This window comes from Aspergillus alliaceus (genome assembly GCF_009176365.1).
Source record: "Aspergillus alliaceus strain CBS 536.65 unplaced genomic scaffold BDW43scaffold_63, whole genome shotgun sequence".
Classification (NCBI taxonomy): Eukaryota; Fungi; Ascomycota; class Eurotiomycetes; order Eurotiales; family Aspergillaceae; genus Aspergillus; species Aspergillus alliaceus.
Window position 1 is genome coordinate 85,710 of NW_022474746.1, and position 26,607 is coordinate 112,316.

General features: G+C 48.2%; 12 protein-coding genes across 12 annotated transcripts; 3 read left to right on the plus strand and 9 right to left on the minus strand.

Moving 5' to 3' along the window:
- The first annotated feature begins 764 nt into the window (after window positions 1-764).
- On the plus strand, window positions 765-4,033 carry BDW43DRAFT_290813 (putative glutaminase). The gene is made up of 5 exons (XM_032043552.1): window positions 765-1,391; window positions 1,449-1,860; window positions 1,923-2,928; window positions 2,978-3,108; window positions 3,161-4,033. The coding sequence occupies exons 1-5, from the start codon at window positions 1,123-1,125 to the stop codon at window positions 3,851-3,853; spliced, it is 2,511 nt and encodes an 836-aa protein (XP_031895400.1). The 5' UTR covers window positions 765-1,122; the 3' UTR covers window positions 3,854-4,033.
- Window positions 4,034-5,522: 1,489 nt separating this feature from the next.
- BDW43DRAFT_315784 (uncharacterized protein) lies at window positions 5,523-5,817 on the plus strand (the record flags this gene model as incomplete). Its single annotated transcript, XM_032048143.1, has 2 exons — window positions 5,523-5,645; window positions 5,701-5,817. The coding sequence occupies 2 exons, from the start codon at window positions 5,523-5,525 to the stop codon at window positions 5,815-5,817; spliced, it is 240 nt and encodes a 79-aa protein (XP_031895401.1).
- Window positions 5,818-6,488: 671 nt separating this feature from the next.
- On the plus strand, window positions 6,489-7,034 carry BDW43DRAFT_315785 (uncharacterized protein; the record flags this gene model as incomplete). Its single annotated transcript, XM_032048144.1, has 1 exon — window positions 6,489-7,034. The coding sequence occupies one exon, from the start codon at window positions 6,489-6,491 to the stop codon at window positions 7,032-7,034; it is 546 nt and encodes a 181-aa protein (XP_031895402.1).
- A 371-nt stretch (window positions 7,035-7,405) lies between these two features.
- Window positions 7,406-9,115, minus strand: stm1 (putative telomere and ribosome associated protein Stm1). Its single transcript, XM_032039303.1, has 5 exons — window positions 8,843-9,115; window positions 8,601-8,619; window positions 8,304-8,474; window positions 8,113-8,236; window positions 7,406-8,042 (listed from the first exon to the last, which is right to left on the minus strand). The coding sequence occupies exons 1-5, from the start codon at window positions 8,861-8,863 to the stop codon at window positions 7,514-7,516; spliced, it is 864 nt and encodes a 287-aa protein (XP_031895403.1). The 5' UTR covers window positions 8,864-9,115; the 3' UTR covers window positions 7,406-7,513.
- A 932-nt stretch (window positions 9,116-10,047) lies between these two features.
- On the minus strand, window positions 10,048-11,941 carry BDW43DRAFT_322897 (bZIP transcription factor; the record flags this gene model as incomplete). Its single annotated transcript, XM_032049642.1, has 4 exons — window positions 11,523-11,941; window positions 10,984-11,200; window positions 10,411-10,914; window positions 10,048-10,349 (listed from the first exon to the last, which is right to left on the minus strand). Exons 1-4 carry the CDS (start codon window positions 11,709-11,711, stop codon window positions 10,048-10,050), a joined length of 1,212 nt encoding a protein of 403 aa, XP_031895404.1. The 5' UTR covers window positions 11,712-11,941.
- On the minus strand, window positions 11,942-12,910 carry BDW43DRAFT_213970 (uncharacterized protein). The gene has a single exon (XM_032039305.1). The coding sequence runs from the start codon at window positions 12,617-12,619 to the stop codon at window positions 12,035-12,037; it is 585 nt and encodes a 194-aa protein (XP_031895405.1). The 5' UTR covers window positions 12,620-12,910; the 3' UTR covers window positions 11,942-12,034.
- On the minus strand, window positions 12,710-13,172 carry BDW43DRAFT_213947 (uncharacterized protein). Its single transcript, XM_032039304.1, has one exon. It carries the CDS (start codon window positions 13,075-13,077, stop codon window positions 12,799-12,801), a length of 279 nt encoding a protein of 92 aa, XP_031895406.1. The 5' UTR covers window positions 13,078-13,172; the 3' UTR covers window positions 12,710-12,798.
- An 885-nt stretch (window positions 13,173-14,057) lies between these two features.
- On the minus strand, window positions 14,058-16,533 carry dbp8 (ATP-dependent RNA helicase DBP8). Its single transcript, XM_032043553.1, has 2 exons — window positions 15,298-16,533; window positions 14,058-15,232 (listed from the first exon to the last, which is right to left on the minus strand). Exons 1-2 carry the CDS (start codon window positions 15,807-15,809, stop codon window positions 14,173-14,175), a joined length of 1,572 nt encoding a protein of 523 aa, XP_031895407.1. The 5' UTR covers window positions 15,810-16,533; the 3' UTR covers window positions 14,058-14,172.
- Window positions 16,534-17,553: 1,020 nt separating this feature from the next.
- Window positions 17,554-18,539, minus strand: BDW43DRAFT_290842 (uncharacterized protein). The gene has a single exon (XM_032043554.1). It carries the CDS (start codon window positions 18,351-18,353, stop codon window positions 18,051-18,053), a length of 303 nt encoding a protein of 100 aa, XP_031895408.1. The 5' UTR covers window positions 18,354-18,539; the 3' UTR covers window positions 17,554-18,050.
- Window positions 18,540-18,572: 33 nt separating this feature from the next.
- Window positions 18,573-21,533, minus strand: bbp (putative zinc knuckle transcription factor/splicing factor MSL5/ZFM1). The gene is made up of 7 exons (XM_032039307.1): window positions 21,236-21,533; window positions 20,962-21,175; window positions 20,676-20,893; window positions 19,806-20,455; window positions 19,239-19,745; window positions 18,956-19,181; window positions 18,573-18,799 (listed from the first exon to the last, which is right to left on the minus strand). Exons 1-6 carry the CDS (start codon window positions 21,384-21,386, stop codon window positions 19,140-19,142), a joined length of 1,782 nt encoding a protein of 593 aa, XP_031895409.1. The 5' UTR covers window positions 21,387-21,533; the 3' UTR covers window positions 18,573-18,799; window positions 18,956-19,139.
- A 148-nt stretch (window positions 21,534-21,681) lies between these two features.
- Window positions 21,682-22,544, minus strand: BDW43DRAFT_303794 (glutathione S-transferase family protein; the record flags this gene model as incomplete). Its single annotated transcript, XM_032045477.1, has 3 exons — window positions 21,682-22,300; window positions 22,353-22,406; window positions 22,465-22,544. The coding sequence occupies 3 exons, from the start codon at window positions 22,542-22,544 to the stop codon at window positions 21,682-21,684; spliced, it is 753 nt and encodes a 250-aa protein (XP_031895410.1).
- A 428-nt stretch (window positions 22,545-22,972) lies between these two features.
- Window positions 22,973-25,413, minus strand: BDW43DRAFT_214212 (ferric reductase family protein). Its single transcript, XM_032039306.1, has 3 exons — window positions 24,401-25,413; window positions 24,280-24,341; window positions 22,973-24,225 (listed from the first exon to the last, which is right to left on the minus strand). The coding sequence occupies exons 1-3, from the start codon at window positions 25,056-25,058 to the stop codon at window positions 23,167-23,169; spliced, it is 1,779 nt and encodes a 592-aa protein (XP_031895411.1). The 5' UTR covers window positions 25,059-25,413; the 3' UTR covers window positions 22,973-23,166.
- Between the last annotated feature and the right edge of the window lie 1,194 nt (window positions 25,414-26,607).

Genomic DNA, 26,607 nt, shown 5'->3' on the forward strand with positions numbered 1-26,607 from the left:
CGGAGAATCTAGAGGGTATGCTCTGAAAGATAGCTCAAGGAATATATATTGAATACTAGAAATTGGGTGAGGACAAAATACGACTGGATTTATTGCGGAGTAGAAAGGTCGCGAGAATATTCCGTATATATAAACATGTACAGAGAAGTACAGAGTACTACACATTCTTTAACATCACTCTAGCACGTATATCGTAGAAGATATTGTAATATTGTTATAAGATACGATGTCAAAATGATTAGACCTATAATCTTATAGAACTTTCAAGAAGGTAAATTTAATTGGAAATCATGAGCGCTTTTATATGTGGCCTGATTCCACAAGATAGAAATGCTATAAAATTGATAGTGGTACCACAGAATGCAAGCTAGCATATATTCTCCCAGACTACAGATCAACCAGGTATTGAAAATGCTAACGTATTGAATCCATGGAGACGACTGGATTTCTATAGCAAAAGGGAAAAGCTGTTGTATTCAAGGCGCAGTTAACGGTCATATATTGTGGTATCAAATGGATGTTATAGTTCCTTCTTCATCCTATCTTCCTTTCTACTATACTTCATCAACCCCCCCTCCCAGAGCATAACATCTTCGCTCTAGAAGGAAGGTCAAAGTGGGATTGTACTACCTAGGTTAATTGGAAATTATGCAATTGTTTACTTTCCTGGATAGATTTCCCCGAGGCCTTCTCCCTGATCATTGGTCCCCAGGGCTCTCCCCTCCCCGTGACAGCTTAAGTCATCCAACAGTGGAAAGCTTTCCCCGCATTTTTGAGGTTCCAAAGAAATCCGTCCATCCATTAAAACCAACCGCTTTGCTAATGCCATTGAACGGACACGGAATCTTTCTCTATCGGCTTTTTGTGTCTCTCTTTCTTATAATTCCCTATATCATATCCAAGGTCGAGTAGCCCTGTCCCCGAGAATGGGATTCAATTGAAGTAGATCATTACTGTTTGGGAACTTCTCCGAAACACTTGATTGCATCACGGGGGTTGCACGTGGTCGGCGCCTGCATACCTTAACCCTCTACGCTCACGCTCACTCCTCCTCCGCCTTCTACCTTGTAGCCTTCATTCAAGCTCTTCCATCACACGTGTGATCGATTCAATCCAACCGTGATGCGTCTATCCTTCGCAGTGCTGACAGCTGCCCTCCAGGCGGCAGTCAGTACGGCATCGTCACTGACTCCGCCCGTCCTGCCGCTGATTGTACGAAATCCCTACCTTAGTACTTGGCTAGGGAACGCCCGTGAAGCGCCATGGTCCAAATGGCCCATGTTCTATACCGGAGAGGAAATAGGTCTCTCCTTGATGGCACACATTCCCAGTACGGGGACCGTGTACCCATTGCTAGGCAAGCCTCATGAATCCTTGCCTTCTGATTTCGAGTAAGTCCGCCGTGTGCATGGCATTACCGTTGAAAATAACTTCTAACAAGAGCTTAGCTCACCGAAAGTTAGATTCCCAACTTACCTTGGATCTAACTACGACGCATCCACCACTAATCTAACTTATCGCATTGACTCGGATACCACATCGGCCTCTACTCCTCTTGAGATCACTGTCTCTTTCTTGTCTCCCATAACGCCTACTTCGACTCTGCGGCAGTCGATTCCGGCTTCATATGTAACAATTCATGTCCATGGTGATGTAGGTCTCAACATTTATATGGATGTCAATGGCCACTGGGTAAGCGGAGATGAGGGGAGCAAAATCACCTGGCAATACGACGGCTTCGATGCCAAACATAGTAAGCCTACTCTTCAGAGATGGCGATTCAAGAGAGAAACAGAGCTGCTACTATCAGAGATCGGTGACCGGGCCGAATGGGGTACCCTTCACTTTACTGGTCCTGCTGTTCGTATTCCTTGGACAAGTGTCGCCATCAGTCTTAGGTGCCACGGCTAACACTTAGTTAGGATGTCCAATACCAATCTGGAGAAGCCTTGGCTGTGCGGCGTGGGTTTGCTGCCGAAGGAGCCTTGCGTAATGAGATTGATGACGCTTTCCGTGCCGTCGGTGACCGAGAACCGGTCTTTGCGTTCTCCAAATCTTTCGCCCCCTCAAAGCAAGCAGGCCCTGCTAGCGACAGCGTGACCTTCACTCTTGCTCTCATTCAAGATCCAGTCGTTCAGTATGCCTCTTCTCGTGGGCTAACTTTGATGCGACCTCTCTGGAGGTCTTGGTTCACCAATGAGGAGGCCCTGCTAAGCTTCCATTACGATGATTTGACTAATGCGGGCTCGTTGGCCTCTGAGTATTCAGAACGATTGGCTAAGGATGCCTACCAGTCGGGAGCTTACGACTATGTGGACATCGTGGCCCTTACGGCCCGACAGGTTATGGGAGCAACCACCTTTGCTGGGACACCCGAGGACCCGATTTTGTTCCTGAAGGAGATTTCTTCGAACGGTAATTTCCAGACGATAGACGTCATCTTTCCCTCATTTCCGTTCTTCCTGTACACCAATCCACGATGGTTGGCTTATCTTCTCGAGCCACTGATCGAGCATATGCTGAGTGGACAATACCCGAACAAATATGCTATGCACGACCTGGGAACACATTTCCCCAACGCAACGGGGCATCCAGATGGCAACGATGAATACATGCCTGTGGAGGAGTGTGGTAACATCCTCATTATGGGCCTGGCCGTAGTGAATTCCTTGCGTTATTCTGAGGATTCGGCCGCGTCCTCTGTTTGGTCTACTCGGGGTACGGCTTCTCAAACATATGAGAAGAATCCTGGCTACTTCCCCCTCGATAACCTTCAAGCGCTGGGAGGGATTGACAAGCAAGACGGAAGGTGGGGCGGCGGCGCCGCAGGCGAACATTTGGCAGAGAAGTGGGTTCAACGTAGTTACAAACTCTGGAGCCAGTGGACTAGTTACCTGGTGGAATACTCCTTGGAGCCTGCTAACCAGCGTAAGGACCCCTTGTCTTGCGAAAAAGAACAGAAAGCTGACGAAAGTAGTTTCCACGGATGATTTTGCTGGCTGGCTTGCTCTTCAGACGAACCTTGCACTCAAAGGCATCATCGGTATAAATGCTATGAGCAAGCTAGCTGAAGTGGCTGGACACCGGGCAGATGCTTCCCATTATAAGGTTCGTATACCCCACGAGACCTGAGGCCGCAAATCCGTTGACTCGGGAACAGAATATTTCCGAAACCTACATCGGTAAGTGGGAAGAATTTGGCATGTCTCGAGATGAAACGCATGCCAAACTTGCTTATGACTGGTATGGATCTTGGACTACGATTTACAACTTGTATGCGGATGCCCAGCTTTGCTTCCACCTGGAGGGCACGGATATTTCCCCTGCACACACTGGCCAAAAGCCACTCCGCTTACAAGCCAAGAAGTCCGGATTTGTTCCACACCACATCTATCAGAAGCAGTCTATTTGGTACCACTATGTACGTCAAAAGTACGGCCTTCCCCTGGATAGCCGTCACCTGTATACCAAGACGGACTGGGAGTTTTTCTCCATGGCTGTCGCCAGCAAGGACGTGCGTAGCGAGATTCTCGAGTCCGTGGCTAGATGGGTGAACGAGACGGTGACCGACCGTCCCTTCACCGATCTGCATAATACAGAGGGCAACGGTGAATTCCCAGGGCCGAATTTCTTCGCTCGGCCGGTGATTGGGGGTCATTTCGCCTTTTTAGCTCTGCAGCGAGCCTGTGGGGGTCGGGCCATGGAGGGACTGGCTTTCCTCGACGGCAAGCCTGGCCTTGGAGATAACTCGGTAGCATCCGCTGAGACACTTGCTCACTGGGACGCTATGGCTGCTAAAGCCGCAGAAAGCTTCAAGTCTGACGAGTATGGACCCGGGAGGGTAGAGCTGTAATATTTTGCAGTTCATATGTTGTCATCTCATCGCTGTAGGTGAAATATCGGAACGGACTAGTAACGTTTGGAGTTAGATAGTACATATTGAATGGGAATCTCATGAGGTAGAAGTTATAGTGTTTGGAATTAACCTGGCTACGGATATAAAGATGAAGGACTTATTGTTATGCCACCCGTATACTGCTCCTGCATTTAAGGAAATTTATTTATGTAATGGTCTCGACTAAATGAGTGTAGAATTACATGTGATATAGAGTAGGCCATCCTAATTAACCTACAACACCAGTTCATGACATGGTAATGGCAAGTGGCTATACTTCGACAAAGAGAAAGGAAGTTCACTTCAGGACTGTATTCCTCCTACATATGGCCCACACCATAATTGGACGATAGGATGACCTACACAGGTTTCACTCGGGCAACGAGACTCGGATGATTGGCGGCCTCTTGGACATAAGAGTTAAACTTTCGACGAGATCTCGGCGCACTCGGGCTATCAAACTATGATAGAGGACCGGAGCCGAGCCCAGCTGCTTAAAGTGTTGTTTCAGGTATCTGCACTAATCCTTTTGTCTAGCCATTGTGTGTCAACCACAACTTAATCGGTGATATATGCGCCATTGACAGAAACATTGGCTCCCATGGTGGCGTGAATTTCCTTCGTGGCAACTAGAAGAGTTAATGCCAATGTTTGCAACTAGGGTATGACCTCTGAGGGGATACACTGACGTCGTTGTACATAGGTAAGGGATTCGAGGGTTGAAGAGTGAGTGACGAAATAGAAGAGATATCACTGACTGGATCATGTATCACAGATCACGAGATATCATATGTTCCCGACCATATAAGATAAACAACTTCTCAGAAAAATTGATGTCAGACACTCAGCCAGAGCAGGGTTTTCTCCAATCACTATTGCTTTCAACCCCTACATCCAACAAATGCTGCCATGCCAGCGTCGATGATAGGGTGAGCAACCATTCACCTGAAACCCAACTTACTAGCCATGTAACAAATGGCTAATACGGCTCCATAAACGCCCCATAATGAGTCCAGACTGGAGTGTACTCGCACAGTCCGTGTCTGTGCAAGTCGATTGAAGGCGAACAACAAAGAAAACCATGCCGGCAGGATTGGCTCGCCCTACCGAAGCTTTGCGCTCAAGCGAGGATCCCTGCACGCAATGGCCCATATGCACAGGACCAGAAGCATCCAAACCGGCAAAATCGTCCCTCTCCAGTCCTGATTCGTCGTGAGTCTCAATCTAGACGGTCCCTATCCGTGAGGCGTGGGTATCATTGCACGTTTCAACACCCATGCGCGGCTCATTCTCAACCTTATAAGTGGGCATGCTTTACCACCCTCCCTCGGACCAGATAGAATTATAATCAAACATAAACTTTCTACCCTAGGTTAGACTACTACTTCCCCCGGGTTCTAATTTTTTTGCGTTTTGCCTAGCGCTATATACTGGCACGCAACGATGGCTCATCATTTAAGCTTTGAAACTGACGGGCTCTACGTTCTGCTTTCTGACCGTGGCACTCCAGATACCTTCCACTGGGGGCCTGTATCTGGCTAAATCGCCCACGACGGGTGTCAAGTATCGCCTCACGAATAAAGAGAACAGGACTGTGTGAACGCTAGAGACAGCACATACCTACAACATGGCTAGTCCCAGCAAACTCAAAGCTGCGCTGAAAGTGGGTGTCCTAGACAACGTTCTTCATGTTTCCCTAGGTGATCGGCTGCGAGAGATTCCGACCACGCACTCGACCCCCTTCCCCGAGGTAATCTCCTGTCGGATTTGGCTCAAGGAGGTACTCACCACCCTTGACGAGCTAGGCTATATCAAGCCGATCACAGCGCGGGGCAATAGAGAAGGAGGCGAGTAGATTAGCCAGGATGGCCGTGGGCTGGTGCAGTCGAGTCATTAGCAAGAGTGCCGACAAGGAAGCATAGATGGAAAGAGTGCGTCTGTCTTTCCTCCCCTAAGGCTGATTAGCTGCTCTGTTGTCGATCGTAGTGTTGTTGGCTCGGCCCGTCTGCTGATAAACCCTAAGAGGGTGATACTCATGAGATTCTTTACTAGGGTCCATATGGCTCCTTTGAGCAGGTATAGTGTTGGTGGCTTTTGGAGAGGACTATTTCCTGAGGCTACTGGTTTCCCTCTGTTTCCATCTCATGACCCCCTTTATGAGTATATCGTAGCCAAACAAAGAAGGACGAGACGAATGTAGCAGGGTCTGGACTCTGCCCTTCATCGTCCACACATCACTTCCCCCCAAGAAGTCAGAATGCACACACAAGTGTCGATATGACCAACAGGCCTCGATTGTAAAACCACCAGTCTAGGCCCTCTACGCCGCCGTCCTTCCCAGAAATGAAGAACAAAACAAACCAATGAACAGAGGACGATATATAAACTCCCAACACCCATAAGCGCCTTACTAACCATATAAAAAAAAAACCAAATTTCGCAATTCCTCGCCATGCATTCTTCCCTAAATTACACACTCCTTCCTCAACAACACACATACGCCAACCTACTACCCAGTTCATCCTCCAACCCAAACCCTACTTACATCCACCAAAACAAAGGGCCCAAACCGAGAACAAAAATAAAGAAAGAAATGAACACCCTAACCCCCTCAACCCTCTACATACTCCTCCAATCCCGCTCCTCCCCCTCCACATTCCACTGGTCCCTCTACCTAACCAACACCCACCCACCCTTCACAACCGGCACGAAGCACGACCTAACCCACCCTCCCTCCCCCTCTCCTGATCTCGATCCCCGAACCTGGACTTACAGCAGCTTCCCCATCGACCTCCTCTCACCAAACGCTGCGAGCCCGGCCATCGCGGCCGTCAAGGTGGACGTCATGGACGATGCGGAGATGCTCCGGGAGGCGATGGAGGAGTGTCTGGGGAACGTGCCGCGGGGATCGTACTCGTCACGGTTTCGGGAGGAGATGAGCTGCAGGGTGTGGGTGATGGAGGCCCTGTGGGAGTTGGATCAGGGGGGGTTTATTGATCTTGGGGGACGGGTGAATGTATTGGGGATTCAGGGGTTGGAGAGGGAGGTGGTTAGGGCTGGGTTGGTGGCGATGTGGAGGGGAGATTTTGGGGTTTACGAGTTAGGGGAGGAAGGGGTTGGGCTGAGGGAGGTTGGATGAATAGATTGGATTTGGATTGAAACTATTTTGGAGGTATTGAGTTTTGTTGTTTGTTGGTGAGGGTTGGGAGCAGTTGATATCGGTTACTACATCCGGAAATTGAAGAATGACACTACGCCTACCACCACTTTTCCTTTTCCTTTTTTTTTTTTTTTAAAAAAAAAAATAAAAAGACGAAGACAACTACAGGTTTTTAACACCTGTAGTCCTCCAAGGGAACTTTTTTTTTTGGTTTTGAATTCTCACTTTCCTATTTTTTGACATTCAAATCAAATTACATCGGGGCCTTTTAAACCTAAATGCGAGGACCGAATGATTTCGTCTCGTGTCATTTCCCGCAATCCATATCACGTCACTTTCCAGGATGAGGCATCGTAAGGGTTTCTTTTAAGACTCTTTTCCGTTTTCAACCTTTCAAGAGACCAGCGTAAGAGGTGCGCCGGTAGATTACCCCTCCTTTACTATCAGACTGACAGTACTTATTTGCCGCCAAGGGTGGGGAAGTTCTTCTCGTCCACGGTGACAGGAGCGGCGCGCTCACCGCGAGGACCGTTGCCACGGCCACCACGGCCACCACGTCCGCCACGGCCTCCACGGCCGCGAGGGCCGCTGGTGCCACGAGGAGACTCGACGAAGCGCATGTCGACGTCAAGGTAGTTCTTCTCCTTGCGAGCCTTCTCGCGCTTAGCCTTGTCAGTGCTGGCCTTGATATACTCCTCGTCTTCCTCGTCACGCTTGAATTCCTTAGCGGCGGCCCACTTGGAATCAGCCTTGGTGCCCTCGTTGGCGGCACGGACGGGCTTGGCGCTGAAGTCGCCAGCGGCGGCCTTCTCAGCAAGGTAGTCATTGTACGACTTGGCCTTGTCAGCAGGCTCCTGGGCCTCCTCAGCGGGAGTCTGGGGCTCGTTCTCGTCGGTCTGGGCGATCTTCTCACCGGCGCGCTCATCGGCCCATTCCTTCTCGCCGCTCTGGCCACCCCAGCCCTGGTTCACCTTCTTTCCAGTATCGCTACAGAAGAAGACAAAATGTCAGTAAGGATGATACTCAGCTGAGCCCTAGCACTTCAAGGGAGCCTTACGTCTGGCCGGTGCGGGACTGGCGGTCATGACGGGGGGCACGTCCACCACGGCGAGAGCCCTGGTTACCCTCCTCAGTGGGCTTCTCACGGTTCTGGTTGCGACCAGCGTTGCGGTCACGGAAAGCTACATGGGAGCCGGAATTAGCCCGAAGCCCAGTCACGCAGAAATATAACAAAAGACGATCACATACCGGCCTCATTGCCAGAGACGTTGTTACCACGGCGAGAGTTCTGGCCGGCACGGGGCTGAGTGCTGGGAGCCTCCTTGGGAGCGTCCCTCTTACCGACACGCTGCGCGGGCTTATCGATCGCTTTCGTGGGAGGAGCGGGGGGTCTGTTGGGGTCTAACTCGGGATCATTGCCTGCAGCGAATCGCGAAAAGAGCGTTAGATGATGTAATTATTGACAGCGGAGATCCTGAGACTAATCGAAGGTTGGAAAAACCAAGAAAAATCACGGGATGCAACTCAAGAGTGGGTAAGAATTACCAAGAAGCTCGTAAAGGTTCTAGATATGAGATATTCGTCAGCTCTGCTTTTTTTCCTTTTCTTTTTCTTCCTTTCTTTTCTTTTATTTTATTTTTTTCCTTCTTTCATTAAATCAAACATCCGGGCACTTCTGAGCCTGCCAATTGATTTCCAATCGATCTGATTCCGAAATACCACAGGCTAGGGACTGAAGCAGCTCCAGGACCCGATTTAACGGCAGTTGAAAGCTCTCTCGCACGCACCTTGGACCGGACGTCGGCCATGACGCCTGGTTTTATGAGGGGCCTTCCGGGGAAGGCTCTCCGTTATCGCAGCAATTCGGTGCGAAAAAAGGGCGGAAGGCGACGAGCAAGGCAGAAACCTATACGATGTAGGTATTCGGCCTCTCCTAAATGGATGGGATGGTGATGAGGAAGGGGTGACGGTGGATGACTTGGATTGGAGACTACGGTTTGGGTTGTGGTTGCACCGTCCGAATCCGGTAAGGTGTGGTTGCTCGCTAAGCGAATTCGGGTATGCGGCCTATGATTGGTAGATGTCTAGGGCTTTAGCCCGGCTATGGCGTCACGCGGGGCTTCCCTATGGCATCATGGACTGTATGAGCAGCAGTGAAGTACCGGGTACTTGGGAATGGTAATACAAAGTTATAGGAGAGGCGGTGGTAGATACGTCACTCACTCTCTCTCTCACACTCTTTTACACGAAGCTATGTCATGAAACCTCATGCTCTCCCATGGGAAGTTTCCCATTCCTCCAATCACATCACTCTCAACTTTCCATTATAGCCGCAAACCTTGTACGTACATACCTTAATAGTAGGAGAAGGCACCGGAGAAAAACAGAGACAGAGAAATGATTTGTTTCTCTCTCCTTCTTTCCTTGACTCGAAATACATAATAGAGGGAAAAAAAACAGAAAAAGTAAAAGTATATCCAGCCAAGACATCATCGTAGAAAAACAATAACAAAAAGCAACCGTGCCACCACGTAAATCAACATAATAACAATATGTCCAGAGAATCGAGAGGACGACCCGAAGGATCTGCTCGGCAGTCTCCTTTGGTAGGCATCACATCACGTATGCTCATCATATACACCAACAACCAGCCTTGAAAAACCTCGCAAGCATTTCTTTTTTGAATCAACAACAACACAAGCAAATGGTATCAACCGCAAACGCCGGGTAATGCTTGAAATCACTTTTGTCTTCCGATGCCATGCCGAGGGATGCCAGAATGAAGCCGGATGTGAAACAGAGTAAGTCAGTTCTTATCCCTGTCTTCTTTATTTTTTTCGCCAAAAATTTTTTTTCTTTTGCCTTAACTTTTTTTCCTTATGGGTATAATTCCTCGACGGATCGTAGACGACCATAACAAAAGAGGGGGAGATAATATTAACACTGGGTAGCCGGAAGTATTCGACCGGGAGTGGAGAGGGAAAGACAGAGTTTAGTGACGTGTATTATTCTGTTCGTAGCTGAACGGAGTCTGGAAATGCATGCTCGCACTGAGCCCAAATGGGTCGGCATCGAGCATGGGTTCGTAGTTGCCCAAGAGCTGGTTCGTGTTGTTATATGCTCCGTTAGACCCCTCTCCCGAATGTGGATTGAATTGGGAGAGGCCATGGGGCCCCAAGGAGTGAGAATTAGGGACTGATGCGCTAGCGTTAAAGCCAGATACGTACGGCGAGGCACCCACCGACGATTCATGCTCCTCATCGATTAGATCTGCCTGAGCGTCATACTCTTGTTCTTAAAGACATCGTTAGTTACCGATAGTGGATAAGAGAGCTGTCGGAGAGAGACAACCTACCAAGTTGATCATAGTGCTTTTGAAATGGTGATGGATAGTATGCTGAAGCGACGCGAGGGCCTCTGGGACCCGCACCCCCCGGCATCGCGGACTTAGGGTCAGCTGTGTCGGACTGGGCGACGCTCATGGGGGGCGAGGTTTGACTAAGGTTTCTCGAGTGCGACAAGCGTGATTGCTGCGCAGCCTGTTGAGGATCGACTCCCGCCGGGGACATGACTCCTTGGAAAGCATACCCCGGGGACTTGGCATGCGACGGCGAGGAGACATGGGACGGGGGCGTAGCCTGGAATTGGGGAGATGGAATGCCGTACGCTCCGTCACGGGTTTGCGGCATTCCGAACGCGTCCCCTTTGGGCGCAATTCCAGGAGGGTGTCTCTGAGTAGAATTTCGATTCATCGCCGCACGCTCCAAGACGGATGGTGGTTTCGCAGCCATGAGGTTGGGCTTCCCTGGGCCAGCCGGACCCCCGGCTTTCAAGCGTAGTTCTGCTTGGACATCGATCCCTATGCATGGTCAGTCCATGTTTGTTTTACTTCCTTTGCTCCATAAAAGGCTAAGACTGGATGACGAACCTTTTTCCAGCAAAATGCGTTCCAATAACGAGTTTTTATAGCGCAGCATCAGACATTCATCGGCGGCAGTACGATGATTCTGCTGCAAGGTCTGCAGAGACTCTTCATTGCGCTTGATAGTTGACTCCAGCTGACGGATGTACTCCGTCCGACGTTCACGGAATGCAGCTTGGGCCTGGCGGTTGCGTTGCTTCCGTTCTTCAGAGGTCGCATAGATCTAAGAAGAAGGTTAACTTAAAAAGAAGCTTAAACAATTAAGCCGGGCGATCATGACGATAAGGACAAGATCAAGACAAGGTCAAGATAAGGTAAGTGGAATACATAAGCGTAAACATAAATATATAAACAAATAAATAAAAAGAGGCCACCAGGGTAGGCAAGAGATAAGAAAGGTGATCGATCGAATCAAACACATAATGTGCGATGATAATGATAACCGTAATGCGGGGCCCCGGATTGATCTCACACACAACCACATGGCGGGTAGGAATAAAAAAAAAAAGTAAAAAAGGGGGGGAAGGGGAATAGATCTTACGTACAGGTTTTCTTCCACCCTTTCGCTTCTGCGTCTGGGCCACATCTTGTGTTAAGATCTCGCCTTCAGCTTCGGGCGTTGATACCGCTGAACTGATAGATCCCTCATGTATAGTAGGCTCTGTTTTAGGGACAACTGTATCCATGGCGGTGTCATTTGGATTGGTATGGGAGGTTTCAACCATAGAGACCATTGGATTCTATTTGGGGGAAGTATATCTGTCCCCTCGGCCTTTCCCAAAAAAAAAAAAAGATTTCCTTTGCGTGTATTGAGATACACCCCGAGCCTTCGGAAACGAAGGAAAAAATATTGTTTAACAAAAATTTCGTAACTGATATTAATCCCAAGTGCCGAACCCGACGACGGCAGACTCTTTTTTTTTTTTTTTTTTTTTTCCTTCCTTGTTCACCAAAAGCCTCAAGACCGATGTGATAGTAGCCGCCGGAAAAAAAAATAAAAATTCAAGGATTTTTTCCGGCGGGGTGATTGATAACTTCAAGCGCAAGAAACGCGCGGCTAGTGAGTTAGGAGGGACGTGCGAATAAGGCCAGAAGTTAGCAAGAGGGCCAGCGGAAGGAGTGACATAAAGGAAATTGATGATGGATAAAGAGATAACCAGATGGTAGACAAGTAAGAAGGAAGAAGGGGGCTGAGGGTGGGAAGATGTGAGGTAAAATTATTTACTAAAAAAAAGGGCAAAAAGAACAGGATGTTAATAAGAAGGGGAAAAAAAAAAAAAAAAAAAAGACAAGCCGGCGCCCTCGGGAAGGACCAGCCAACTCCAACAAAAAGAAATAAGGAAAAAGTAAAAAGAGGGTCAGACGGTTCGAGCGTAGAAACTTCTCTTTTAGGCCAAGTAAGAAGACAAAAGAAAGACAAGAAAAAAAAAACCCCACTTTTGTTCGGGCGCTGAATGGAGGAAAGAGAGCAAATCAATGGGAGATTCCAATCCAACACTGTCAATAAAATAATGAGATTTGCCCACTCTCCCTCGTTCTTTTGCTTTGCTTTTTTGCTTTGTTTTTCTTCGATTTCTTCTTTTTTAATATAATTGACTTTGATCCGCTCTTTTACCGGGGGGAAATAGTTGCAGAAGATCATACGGATGACATAGGGATCACCTCTACACAGCAAGAGAGATCCTACGACTACAGCGGACGTAGCTTACTGCCACCATCGTCTTCAGGTAAAATAGTTGCGCTGGACGCAGAGGTTGCCTATTCCCTGCTTTCCTTTCTCTTGTTCTTTCATTTTTGCCCCCTTCTTTTCTCTCTCTATTCCTATTTGTCTCGTCTCAAGGCAACGGCACAATGCGCTCCACTCCGAAGTGGTCGGACACTGCCGAAGATCCGCCTCGTCCAGCAACGAGACTCGTCAGTGTCTCCGTCACTGAACGAGTTACCCCATATAGGTAACGGGTGGAGAGCCAGAGGAATGACAATGCATGACCGCGGCGTCCTCCTTGGAACGTGCTTTGATCGCTCGTTTCTGGAAGGCTGGGAACCCAAAAAAATAAAAATAAAAATAAAAATAAAAAATGGATGATGAGGGGTTAACATACCGGAGGAATAATGACGATGTTCAAAAAATCCACCCCCATCCCATGTTTAGCCCTTTTCGATACCTCGTCTAACATCTTGGGGGATCAACTCGAACTAATGCCGACCTCGAAACAAAACTCTGGGGCTGGAGACAATTAGTTGAAAGAGGGGCGTTGGATTTTGGAGTCATGCATCCGAAGTCATGCGATGGATCAGAATTTGCACCTTCCCCTTGAAATGAGCGATGGAGTTACGTCGTATTCTGTGATTCAGAATATTTGGAGCGTCGTCGAATCGAGTCACGTTTTGCCTGCGGAGAAGGGTTCCCTGTCACCTGACCTCCCCCAATCAAGGTTTTCCCACTGGCGTAGTACTTCTCATGTAAGAACTCCCTCAACTATTGACCCTTTCGGTTCTTGGCAAACCTGGAACTTGGGTACTTTTGGAACTGGTCGTTGTTTTGTCTCGTCTCGACCGGACGAACATTTGAGGAACATTTAGTACTCGTTTCTTCCTTTGTCCCGTTCATCTTGGAAAAGAGGGAAAAACGGGATCAGCCGATGGGGGTACCAGAGGGACTCCGTTGGCAACTGACAAGTCAATCATACGATTGTCAACCTCCATTCCCCATAGTAATCACAATAGCCGAAACTTAAAATCCCTTTGGATGCTTTCCCTTATGAACTAAGCCATGGTTTGTTAGTTTCAAGGAGAAGAACGAAGAAGAACCTAAGGGTTCTTCCTTCCCTCAGTCTTGGCGGAATAGTCTAGACTAATACTATAATTACATCACGCATGAGAGAAAAAAAAACATCAGATCATGAATGAGTGGGTGGGTTCACGTGAAATACCACCTTGATGTTAGACTAGTGAATCAACTAGCAGCCCTGGGACCGTTGGAGGCAGGAGGACCGATTGACTCCATCGTAGTATAGACTACTAGCATCTATAGACCTAAATGATGAAAATGATGAAACTCAATAAGCAAACCACTTACAGGGCAGGGCCTAAGTCAATTCAACTAATCAAACGTCGCTGAAGAACAATCATTTCGTGATACAAGAGACCTCATTATACATTTACAAACAATCCACGTCCTATATATGTAAAAGCCTACCGGACCTTTTTCAACTTGTTCCGCTTGCGTCCTAACACGTCTCGGCCCTCCTCAATCTCCCCCGTGGCTTCTCGTTTGGCTTCTCCAACTTCCTTAAGCACGCCGCCGCGTACCACCCGTCCTTCGATACTGACTCCCTCCTCGCTCCATTCCTGCATCTGTTGCCCCACTCGTTCCTCAATTGCAAGAACCAGTTGCACATCACGCTGCCCAACGAGGGTAACCGCCTCACCGTACCGTCCCGCACGGGCGGTTCGACCGACACGGTGAACATAGTCGTCCGGATTCCGTGGTACGTCAAAATTGATCACCAGACTAACGGAGGGGATATCTAGACCACGGGATGCGACATCGGTCGCTACAAGGAGCCGAGCAGCGGAGGCCCGGAAACGCGCTAGGTTAGAGTTACGTTCGGACTGGGGCAGGAGACTATGGAGTGAGGTGACCCGATGAGACAGCCGGCGGAGCATCCGTTCCAGGAGATCGGCGGTCTTAGTGTGGTTGCAGAAAATTATAGCGGGCTTTGTGGCGTTGCTCTCCGTAGATAGAAGCACGTGCAAAAAGGCCTCGCGGTGTGTCATGGGAATCTTAAGATACGTTTGTTTGAGCGTTGGAGGTATAGTGCCCAGATTCTCGGTGGATATCTCAGTGACAAAGACCGGAGGTTTGTTCTCCGATCGAGGCATGGACTTGAGAGCGCGCACTTCGGGAGTCAGTGTCGCGGTGAACAGGAGCGTCTGACGTTCACTGGACGGAGGGAGAGTAGATAGACACGTTTCCACATCGGGAAGCATGCTTCCTGGTCCGGGTGCCAGAAGTCGATCGGCTTCATCAAGGACGACCATGCGGACACGCTTCAATCCGCGCACTGTATCTTCACCAGACGTATTGATGTGGTCCGCTAGTCGACCGGGAGTCGCTATCACAACATGGGGCCGCTGAGAGAGAGCAAGTGCTTGAGCTCGCATATCTGTGCCTCCAGTGATCAGAATCGGCTTCATGCTCTGAGGTGCCGAAATCGCCTTGATTTGTTCGTAGATCTGCAACGCAAGTTCTCTAAGAAGAATGTTCAGTATCGTAGCCCCCTAATGATTTTCAAGTTTAAACGACTGGCGACGTACCTTGTGGGAGTCAACACAACTGCAAAGATTCCAAACGGATCTTCCGCCCATTTCTGCAAGATAGGAACCGCAAAGGCGATCGTTTTTCCTGAACCTGTCCGACTTCCTCCAATACAGTCTCTTCCTTTTAGAATCTCAGGTATACAAGCTTTTTGAATGGCCGTGGGCTTTCTAACCGCCATAGTCGTCAAGGAACCGACCAACCACGGTGCCACTTTGAGTGCTTTGAACGATGACTCCTCATCCTGCAACCCAATCTCAAGAGCATCGCGAATCAAAACAGGGTTGTCATTGTCCGTTGTTGTGGCGGGTTTATCATCCTTTGCTTCCTTCTTTTTGATACGAGAGAGGGTGGGGAGCGGCGCCGGAGCAACATAGGAATCCACTGAAGACTCCGATAGACGTCTTCTTTTGGGGGCACGGTTCTGCAATTCCGTTTGCTCGACGTCTGAAGAGCCCGAGGACTCGTGGGAATCGTCCAATACCGGCTCCGGGGAGCGGGAGAGCGCCATTGTTAGTTGTTCAAATTCGTTGATGATTTTGAATGCTTCATGAAGTTCTTCCAAATTTTGCGGCAGAAAAAGTTGACCGCGTAAAGGCGGTGTATCAACACACCCGGACCAATCAAGTCCTTCTATCTGTATGCGATTGTGTATATTGATGCAGACGGAGACTTGTACACCACATTTGTGGTATTAGCAAAAAAAAAATGCCTTAAATTTTGCCTTAAGTCGTGATAAGGGCGCAAACCCATTCAGGTTTGCGTGTATTTTTCGGCAAACCAGGGTTTTTACATGGACGTTCGGTGAGATTGTTCAACAACATATGAGAGCTACACGAAAACCTGAACAACTTTCACTAAGCCTGAAGATCCACCCTTTTCTCAGCACAATATTTCATAGTCTATGCTTGGGATTGCATTCGAATCTATTCCTGTGAAATCAGATAGAAAACAAACCTCCTATGGCCTCCAAGAGAAGTTCCCCCAAACCAGCCCCAGTAATACGAAAAGCTCAGTGGCTAAGGTCTCGTCATCTATACACAACGCTGAATGTGGCATTCCGAGTTGCTAGGCAAATTGACCAAGATATATGGAGTAAAATGCACTTTTTGTTGTCAGGTATTACTAGTGATGCACGTTTGTGCATTCACAAGGACTCCCAGGTATCGTCTGCTTAGTTCAACTGCCTGTGCCATGGATGGTGCTAGGAGGATTAGCGCAAGGGCCGTACAAATTTCACATAATCCAGACTTTTTTATAATTGACGAGTTCCCTAAGACTCAAGGCCGCATCATTGGCCCTGATTTGCTTTTCGATCGGCATCGCATTAGACATGACTGACTTGATGTGGCTATTTTGAAAAACTGACTACTACAGAATAGACCCTTGACAATAAGAACAAGGTCAGAAGTGGTCTACTAGAGTCCATTTAAAGAACTGACCTTTCTATGAAAGTTCAACATCAATGCTTTTATATAGTGCCTCAGGCACTTCGCCATTATTCTTTCACCTATGATGTCACCTTGGACATTGGATGCATATTCATCTTTATAGCATGTGTACCATGGTTAGATGCTTCGGTCGATGTCTCTACTATCTATCCATGCATGTACGTCGAATGTATTCAATCTAATCAAGTAAAGCCGTGGCTGTGTAGACTCTTCATTTAGTCATACTTGTCCTGGTACATTAAGGAATTATCATAGGAGCTGGTTCTAGTAGCTTGTGAAAGATCCAGCTCTGAATATCGCAGCAAAATTTCTTATGTTAAAAGATCATATGTCACCATACAACCGCGCGAGGGCTGATATTAACGGTCGGTATGATCTTATCTTTGCGCATTTAAGCAAGAGTATAGCGCGAAGCTCAAAAAAAAAAAAAAAAAAAAAAAAAAAATAGCCTGGACTCAGATCCGCGATAGCTAGCGCAGTCTACACAGGTCCCTCCAGCTAAAGCTCGATGTACTTCGGTTTCATATCACTTGCAAGCGACAGCAATTCAATGCCGCGCGATCCTGCCTAAAGCGGCTGGTCGTGCTGTCTATCGTAAAGGTCCAGCATTTTTCAGAATAGAGACTATATTCACTGAGCACGAGTATAGAGAAATCTTTTTGTGGCAAATGCACATCCAACCTGTAAAGCCGGGGAAAACTGCTTAGTTCCATAAACACCTACCCGTGTGCCGTTTGAAAGCTGGGGGTCGACTAAGACAATATAATACACATCAAGGTCTCCCGAGAATTACAAAGCAACCTCAGTTTCTCATAGGAGATAGTTTCGTTATAAAAAGAAATTAAAGTATTCTAGAGGGGCTTTCCGGTGAACAAACGACAAGGAACGATCTTTGGACGCCTGAAGCCCCTCGATTTCGACATGACGAAGATACGGGCATGCCTGGACAAGGCCAAAACGACTGTCCCTGATTGTATTTCCTTTCACAACCAAAATCTTAATCAAGGCAGGTAGAGGTAGGTGATATTATGAAGGATGGATACAGGTAAGGACTCATATAATGAAGTGTCAGTCCTCAGAGACACAGTACCTCCAGATTGGGGAGTGATCCATGCTGCAGGGCATTGATGACAGCCTCTTCCAATCCTGTCGTCTCACCATGTCATACCTTCAGACATCATAAAGACAAAAGCCGTTCAAGGAAAGAGGCAAATTTTGTTTTAAGGTAGTTATGATACGCCTGGAAAGCCCCCGTCTCTAGAACACACCCAACCAGGAGGTTTTGCACGAAGCAGCCATATTCACTTTGACAGAGCTTTTCCAGTGCTCTGAGGTGCTAGATCACAGAAGAAGATCGATATTTCTCTTAGACCTGCATCAAACCGGCGAAATAGAAGACGAGACGCGCTCTGGTAGAATAACTCATTGACTAGTCGAAGGATTTTAAGGCTGCAGCGCATAAAGCAAAATCCGTCAGGCATAGTGTTTCGTAACCTCAATCGATATATCAGCCCTGATATTGTCAATGTCCTTTTAAGACGTACCTCGCCATATAGCTCCAAAGGAAGGGATGTGTTCCCAGAGAACTTGGTATTGTGGGTCATTGTGGACAGCTGATAGTTTTGACAAAGTCTCTGTCAGGGAAAGAGAAGAAAAGGATAAGGAAATGAAGAAGGGTAGAGAGTGTATGGCCAAACTTTGAAGAGACGAACTAAAAGGTATAAGGGATGAATCGCGGAATAGGTTACTCAAAACACGATCATCATTTGGTTCATACGTTTCCTTTCCGGACTAGGATGGACACTGAAAAGAGACAAGAAACATATCCTGCTAGGCTATCCTCATGATTCACTAAATCCCTAAATCTGAAAGCTATGTCGAACGGGAATCTGCGATAGAAGACTCTGTTTTACAGAAAACAATCGATGTAGACTATCTACTATACCCTAAATCTATCCAGGTGGACTTTACCGGAGGGATCTTCAAAGACACAGATTGTCCTCGGTGTATGTCTTCCTGCGCACTGATTCTACTTTACTCGAATTCACACCTGCAGCTCCGAGGATCAGCCACCTCTTTACCTGCTGTACTGGAAAGCACGTTGCAAGGGATTTCCAGCCGATAACAACATACATCTCTAGTGGGACACTGAACGCACATCGTAGCTGGCAAGGAAATAGAAAAAAGAAACATTCCAGACACTTACACGTAAATACGTCTGTGATTAGCAAACTACTAGGTGTCAAGGCGTGAAACCTCGGCAAACTACAGAATACAAAGGTTAGTAAACCGCTCCCTCTGCTCTTTAGCAAATTAAACCACACTCCACATATCCCTCCCCCCTTTTCACCTAGCATCAAACAATAAACGAGGTATGATAGCGCGACTCCTTAAGCAGGAGGGGGAGGAGGAGGTGGTTGATCACTCGGAGGCTATAACAAAGGTTAGCAAGACATTCGCCCAAACCACATGGGTCCTGGAAAACATACAGGAGGAGGTGGTCCGTCACCAGGGGGAGGAGGTGGTGGAGGAGGGCTACCACCGGAGCCGTAGTACATAGGAGGCATTCCTGGGGGAGGAGGAGGCGCTCCCATGCTCGCAGGAGCCCCAGGGGCTCCCATACCCGGAACAGGAGGAGCATATCCACCATAAGAGCCATAACCATACGCAGCCTGTCCGCCTGGGGGCGGGGGTGCGGCTTGTTGCTGCCAGGGTGCAGCACCAGGAGCTCCGTATCCGCCATGCGAACCATATCCATAATCCCCCCCGCGGCTCTGTGCCCATGGGGGTGCACTTCCATGGTCACGCGATCCGTAGTCATCACGGGACCTGTTGTCTCGACCTCTTTGCTGCCAAGGAGCCACATCACTAGGTGGCCCACGCTGCCAAGGCTTCGCATCTCGGTCGTCGTAACCCTGATCGGGGCCGGCTTCGATGCGGCGAGGGACATGGCCATCTTCACCTGGAGCTCCCCCAGATAATTCTTGCATGAGTTGCTATGAGCGGTGTCAGTATGCATAGGGCTGATGAACTCGAGGGTAGAATATGGCGCTTACCTCCATCTCACGATCAACAGCATCACCTCCACCAATAGCTCTACGGCTGCCACCGCCACCGTAACCACCATTGTTACGCCAGTCAGTGCCTCTCTGACGATCAGGACAATCACGAGCCATGTGCCCAGCGTTGCCACATACGCGACAAATGATGTTGGCGGTAAAGTTACGCTGTTCAGGACAGTCATACTTGCGATGTCCGATTTGACCGCCTAAACAAGTCAGGAAAGCCGAACAAGATCCAGTGCAAAAGATGTACTTACAGTTCTGACAAGCCTGATTCTCATCATCACGGAGGGTACCGTTGAGCGCGGCAAGTTCTCGAAGCTGATTCCGCTTGAGCTCGTTCTGACCCTCGGGAATCGAAGCAGCCTGGCAATATTCATTAGCAATCAACCTATTCAAAGGGGGCTGAGGAAAATGTACCGTCTCAATAACATTGTGCACCAGTTTCTTTGCCTTGTTAACTTTTTCTTCAGTGTCTGCCATGATCAAACAATGGAGGTCTTCCTCCTGATTGCTAGCGTGAGCGGCATCAGAACGCCCTTTTCCTTCCTTGACGGAGCCCTTGCCACGAATAGCAATCTTGGCACCGGATTCGGTTTCCATTTTCTTCAAGGTATTACCACGAGGACCTATGAGTAAGCCAACTTTAAAAGGTAGCAAAAAGCTAAGTGTTAGTTCACGCTGATATTAGAAATAAATGGGAGAGCAAAGATAAAATGTTCAACATCACGTAGCAAGGGTTAGCAAGAAGCGAGCCGAAAAGGCACCGACGGGCGATGTCTTTTTCAGAAGCCCGACTCGAGCAAAGAGTCATGGAGTACACAACACAGGAATGGTTAGGAGTTAGAGGGTTAGTTATCATACTGAAGTTAATCTCTGGATAGTCATTCACTGGGACGTAGACCTTCTCCTGGGTCTTGGTAGGACGTCTGTAGTCAGAAGGCGGGTGGTAGTTAGGAATGGTCTTCATGGCCTTCTCGACAAGCTTGTGGCGCTCATCTTCGAGGCGCTTCCGGTAGCGGTATTCTCTAGTGTTTACACGTCTGCCAAAGTTATCGTACTGCGGAGGAGGTGAAGGAGACCTACGTGTGGGATATGTGTTAGCTAAGTTTTAGATTCCGACCGCATTGAGTAGGAGCAAGGCGCGTACCTGTCACCATCCGCGGGAACCACATCGTTGATGCGAAGCTTTTGGCTGATCTCCTCAATACGGAGATGGAGCGTATATGCCTCGAGCTGCTCATTGGTGAAGTTCGCCATGATCATCGTGGGCAAGCCCATAAGACCAGCAGCCTTGTTCTCTTGCGCATCGCCCCAACGGTTGCGCTTTTTGCGCTTCTTGACACCGTCAACTGGAGGGTCAGCTAGAAAAGGTCAGTAAAATCTTCAACATGAACGATCAAGATCAGTATAAATTAGCATACATCGAACCGGACTTCTACCACGCTTGTGGTCTCCAAGAGACGAAGGAGTTGCTGTACGGCTATCCTCTTCCTCGGGATCATCACCACCAAACCGTCTCCGGCCTAGAGGGACATTGTTGGAGCCTGTGACTCCTTGGTTGCGCCAGGCCATCTTTTCTAGACTCACACTGCTAAATGAAGTTAATCTATTAACAGTGGCTATTATTGAAAAATGAAGATAATAATGAAGGTGAAAGTGAGGTGATATTAAAGTAAATTGCAGACGAGGTGGCAAGCTTTTGTATCCACGTGAGCACTAATGACTAAGCTACCGTCCCCCAAAAGAAGAGAGGCTGAGCTTGAACTTGAAAACAAATGAATGATCATTCACGACAAAGTTAACTGAAGTATATAATCATTGTACATGCAAGTCATGTCTTAAAAAAATTGTTCAAAAGCCATTTGGTTTACTGCTTAGCATCGGCCTTCATGCCCTGCAAAATCCAACTCCGGGCCTTGGCCGCCTCCTGCTCTATGAATTCCTTATCCTGCAAACGCTCCTTGATAGTATGACGCTCGGGAACATGGCGACCCTTTTCGACGCCGTCTCTCGCCGCCATACGCTCCTCCCACGCCTTCAAATGCGGGAATTCTCCAATATCAACACCGGCCCATCCAGCAGCCGCAACCCATCCCCAGTGCGAGATATCCGCAATCGTGATGTGGTCACCAACGAGGTATCCTGACTTGGAGCTAGCAAGGTGCTTATCGAGCACGCCGTACAACCGTCTCGTCTCGTTGGTATACCGGTTCACGCCGTACTGAATGTGCTCGGGTGCATAGCGCACGAAGTGGTTTGCCTGGCCTTGCATAGGGCCCACTCCAGCGTTCTGGAAGAACAACCAGCTGATCGTCTCGTAGTACTCACGGGTGCCCTTAGGGTAGGAAATCTTGTAGTCCTTGTCATATTGTTCGGCAAGGTAGGTGAGAATGCTGCCGGACTCGAACAGACGGATCTTCTGGCCATCGGTGAAGGTGTCGGTCAGGGCGGGAATACGGCCATTGGGGTTAATCTCAAGGAACCAGCTTGAGCGGAATTAGCATCCCTCCTTCAAATCCCGACTACGGGATAACATACGGCTCTTTCTGGGTGTTCTTGCTAATATCGATTTTCTCTACCTTGTAGGGAAGACTAAGTTTCACATTAACACCTCTTTGAATACAGTCAAGAGATCATAGCGGAAACGCACCCCAGCTCTTCTAGCGCAATGGAGATCTTGATTCCATTGGGAGTCTGAGTCGTATACAAGGTGATATCGGGTCGGCTCATCTTAGCTGAGTATTGGGAATGAAAACACCGTAGTTGCTGAAGAAGTGGCAAGTGGTATAGGCGACCGTAACGATAAGAAGTAGGAACTAATCGACGAGGAGAAACCGGAGGTCTGGTTGATATAAGAAACATACTCAAAAGAGACAATGACCCCGCGTCTTGATGATTAATAAATTGCGGAATGAATGATGCCACAAGTCCGTGCTGAGATCGAGCCCCACTCGGCCTTGATTTCTAAGCTGTCAGTTAACTCTCCGCTGAAACATTCCACTTGATCTAGCATCTTCTTTTTTTTTGAGGTCAGCGAATTACCAAGCGTTGCCGTGCCGTAATCAGAGAACTCTGTTATTCTAACTGACAAGGATAGCAGTCATGCACTGCGGAAAGCAAGTTACAGTAGAGTATGGATATATGCAAGGGTGGCCATAACCAGATTGTATATACTCTCATCACCACTAAAACATAACCTATAAACGAACCAAGATACATTTTTTGTTTTTATATATATACCCTAATAAAAGAATGCCTCACATACGTCTGCAAAAAGGTAGAGTTGATCGAGGCAGGAGTAAGAATGAACAGAGTTCGAAATTGAAATAGCCAACTCAGCCATCTCGCGCCTTTACCAGGTGAAACTCTCTTCGATGTAGTCGACCTGGGTTTGATACTGTCTCTTGCGGCAGACTCGTCGAACGTCATCACTCAGGCCACCATTTCCACATACATTCACACCCATCGCACCCACTTGATTCTCAACCTCCATTCCGATAAGAGTGTCGATATTTGGTCGGCCGGGGAACATCTGAACCGTGCTGCTTGGGCTCTGGATTTCCTTGGTGTTGCGAGGACGCGTGATAAACAACATGATCCGCAGAACTTCCCGGCGGCGATCCATGGCCAAGATACTGGTCATCCACGGGCGAATCCATTCGAGGTGTTCTGGAGATTGAATTATCCAGACCAAAGTCACGCGGCGAGCTGCAACAGTACCATCTGCGTATCCCTGGACGAGGTGGCGGACGAATGGTACTTGGTGGGTGATTCCGACACCACCGGCAATTAGAACAACCGTACCATAGGAATCCATAGAATGGATACTGCCATAGGGTCCTTCCGCGAAAGCTTGCAGGGTGACTCGGCTGTTCGGAGAGATCAGGGCCCGTTGGAACAGCTTGTTAGTGAAGCCGGTCCGGCGACGAACCAACAGAGACAAGCTAGTGTGCTTTTTACCGAACATGTCTTGCCGGGTCACCGGGAGTCCTTTCTCATCAGTAACCAGCTCTTCCGCTTCGCTCCAACCGACTGAGAATGGGTGTGACGACCAGAGTCCAATTCTAGGAATATACAAATAAATGTGCTGACCAGGCTTGAAAGTCCAAGGCCGCGCCATCTTCAATGTGATTCTCATGGCATCCCCAGGAAGGGCCTCCACCAATGCAGTAGTTGACTTTCTGCCACAGTTCCGGTACAGGAGTATCACAAATCGCGCAGCTCGCTCGAGGGCCCAGAAAACGATAGCAACGAGCAAGTATGTTTGCGCCGGAAGCCCGTTGAGATGGACCCACAGGAAGCCAAATGAGAGCGCGGCCATGATGATGTGCAGATTGAGGAAAGTCTCATAGAATGCATGACGAATGGGAGATGGTGAATGCACCATGAGCCCCACGAATGCGACCGTAGCCTGGAGCTAGGTTAGCATGAGATGTATTAGGGTCAAAATGATAGAATAACGTACAATCAAGCCGACTAAGAGGAAATTGCTACTTCCAAGAGCCTTCCCAACCGCACTCCAGCCAACTAAGCAATGATTAGCACCCCCAATTGACATCCTAGATTACAAAGTGTGGGAGACTTACTCTTCTGCGATTTAGGGATAGCCCAAGCGAAGACATGAGCAAGAGTCTCAAAAACAACGATTCGAGCAAGCCAGCGGTGGATCAGGTTGTAGGTGTCGAAGGGTACCCCGAGCAGTTTGATCAAGGGATTATTTCTCCCAGCCAGCAGCACAAGAGGAATCAAATTCACGGTGGCCATGGTACCAGTGCGGTTGCGGATGACACCAGAAACAGTATTCTCCTCCTTCTTGTATGGAACTGTCACAACGCAAACGACCACATTCATGGCGATGATTCCGATAAGGATAAAGGCATGGAAGCGACTAGGTAAGGTACCCATGTTAACAGCTCGCGACAACTGAAATTCCCGATTATGCCGAGTGCCAAACAATGGTGCATAGATGACATGGTTTTTCAAAAACGAGAGGGTCTCATGGGGTGAGAGGAAGTAACGTTGTCCCTCGTTATTGAAGCTCGCCAATCGTCTCATATGGTGGGAGATCCGGAACGCCATTTTCCAAACATATATGAATGCCGCCATCAGGCCGAGAACCATCAAAGTGATCCGGGCGAGGTCATCGTTAACTAACTCATAGATCGCCCAGTCACCACCACGTTTCTCCAGAACAGTTGCGGAAGAAAGTCCTACCAGGGACAAACAGTAAAGTAGGTGACTCATGGTTACCACAAGCCTTCCCTAAATGGGAGAAATTGCGAAAAGTGAGATGGAAAAAAAATGATGAAAAGGGTCACAGTCAACAAGCGGACTTCCTAGACGACTTGAAGATTGTATGCGAGACCAGCTCAGCCGATACCAGAAACCCGGGAAGAGAGTGATAAAGGAGAAAGCTCCAGCTAACTCGTCATGCAAGCTATTACGTGATGGTCGTACTCAACGAGAGATCCAGGTATTTAAGGTATGATGTTCCCTTTCTATGCTGAGGGAATGTATCAAGACAATGACCTTGTTGCCGGCACGGTATCCTCCCTTTCTGCAAGGTAGGCCGCTGAACAATGAAAGAACGACGTAGCGGAGACAACCCGGCTTTTTTTGAACCCAACGAATGGCGATGCCAGTAGAAGCGGGTATTTGAATGTTTGGATGCGGATCGCAAAGGTCGGCTGGCAACGAAAGGAATGTGAGATTGGGTGAACCAGTCACTTCTTGTTAGATTTTACAGCTGTCAAAAGGGAACAAAAACAGTAGCAAGAAACCCACAGGACTTCTGCCAAGAAGCGAAAAAAAAAAAATTTGGAAGGAAAACGATCAAACTGTTCACGAAAGGAGAGAAGGTAATAAGGAGAAGAAAACAGGTCAAGCCATTTCATTGCTAGGGATGGCGGGGACGGAGGAAAGGGAAATCTTTGGGAGGCATCTCTTGGGGGCCCACTATGGAGACGACATGATATCGATAGACTTCACGGTGCAGAGCAATGTGGTTGAGCCATGACGGTGTCCTTCCCTTTGGTGGGCGCAACGCCGCGACGATACTGTGGCGGCAAGGGCAGGGCGTCTTCTGAGTGGCTCCACGATGAAACAACGGGGTTGTAGGCGACGAGATCTTAGGGCTTGGCAGGCTTGCATTCGTCGGTACCTCTTGTACTAGTGGACCAATGTTAGCTAAGAATTGGTGCTAAATTAAACTTGTACCTGAATAGTCAAAAGTCTCGGTCCAGTTGAGAGGCAAAGGAGAAATAGGGTGGAGAGAGGAAGGGCGAGAGAGAAGAGTGGGTTTGGAGATTTTTTCTTTTTTTTCTTTTTTTCCTTTTTAATTTACTTCATGGTGCACAGCCTTCAAGAATAAAAATACGAAAGTAAAAATAAAAATCAAATCAATACTTACTAACGGGCGGATCGTCTGGTGATCATGAGAAGGAAGGGAGTGTTTGCAACAGTACAGTACTTAGTAAGTAGTCGTTTAAGTCACGGAACCTTATATTCAAACCCATACTATATATGTAGTACTACTATTTTGGACTCCTACCACCATGTCGTATCCCACTCATCCATGGTGACACTCCCACGTCGTACCTGCATCCTCACAGCCCGAATGCATGGAATTCCGTGTTACCTGCCCTATGCAAGTGTTATTGATCCATCACACTGATGAGAACTTAATCTACCGAAACACCTTCTCCGTCTTGGCACGCGGGAAATTGGAAAGGAAATCCCGAAAGTTGGTATATTAGCTCTTATTATTACTGATTACTCTACACACTACATTATT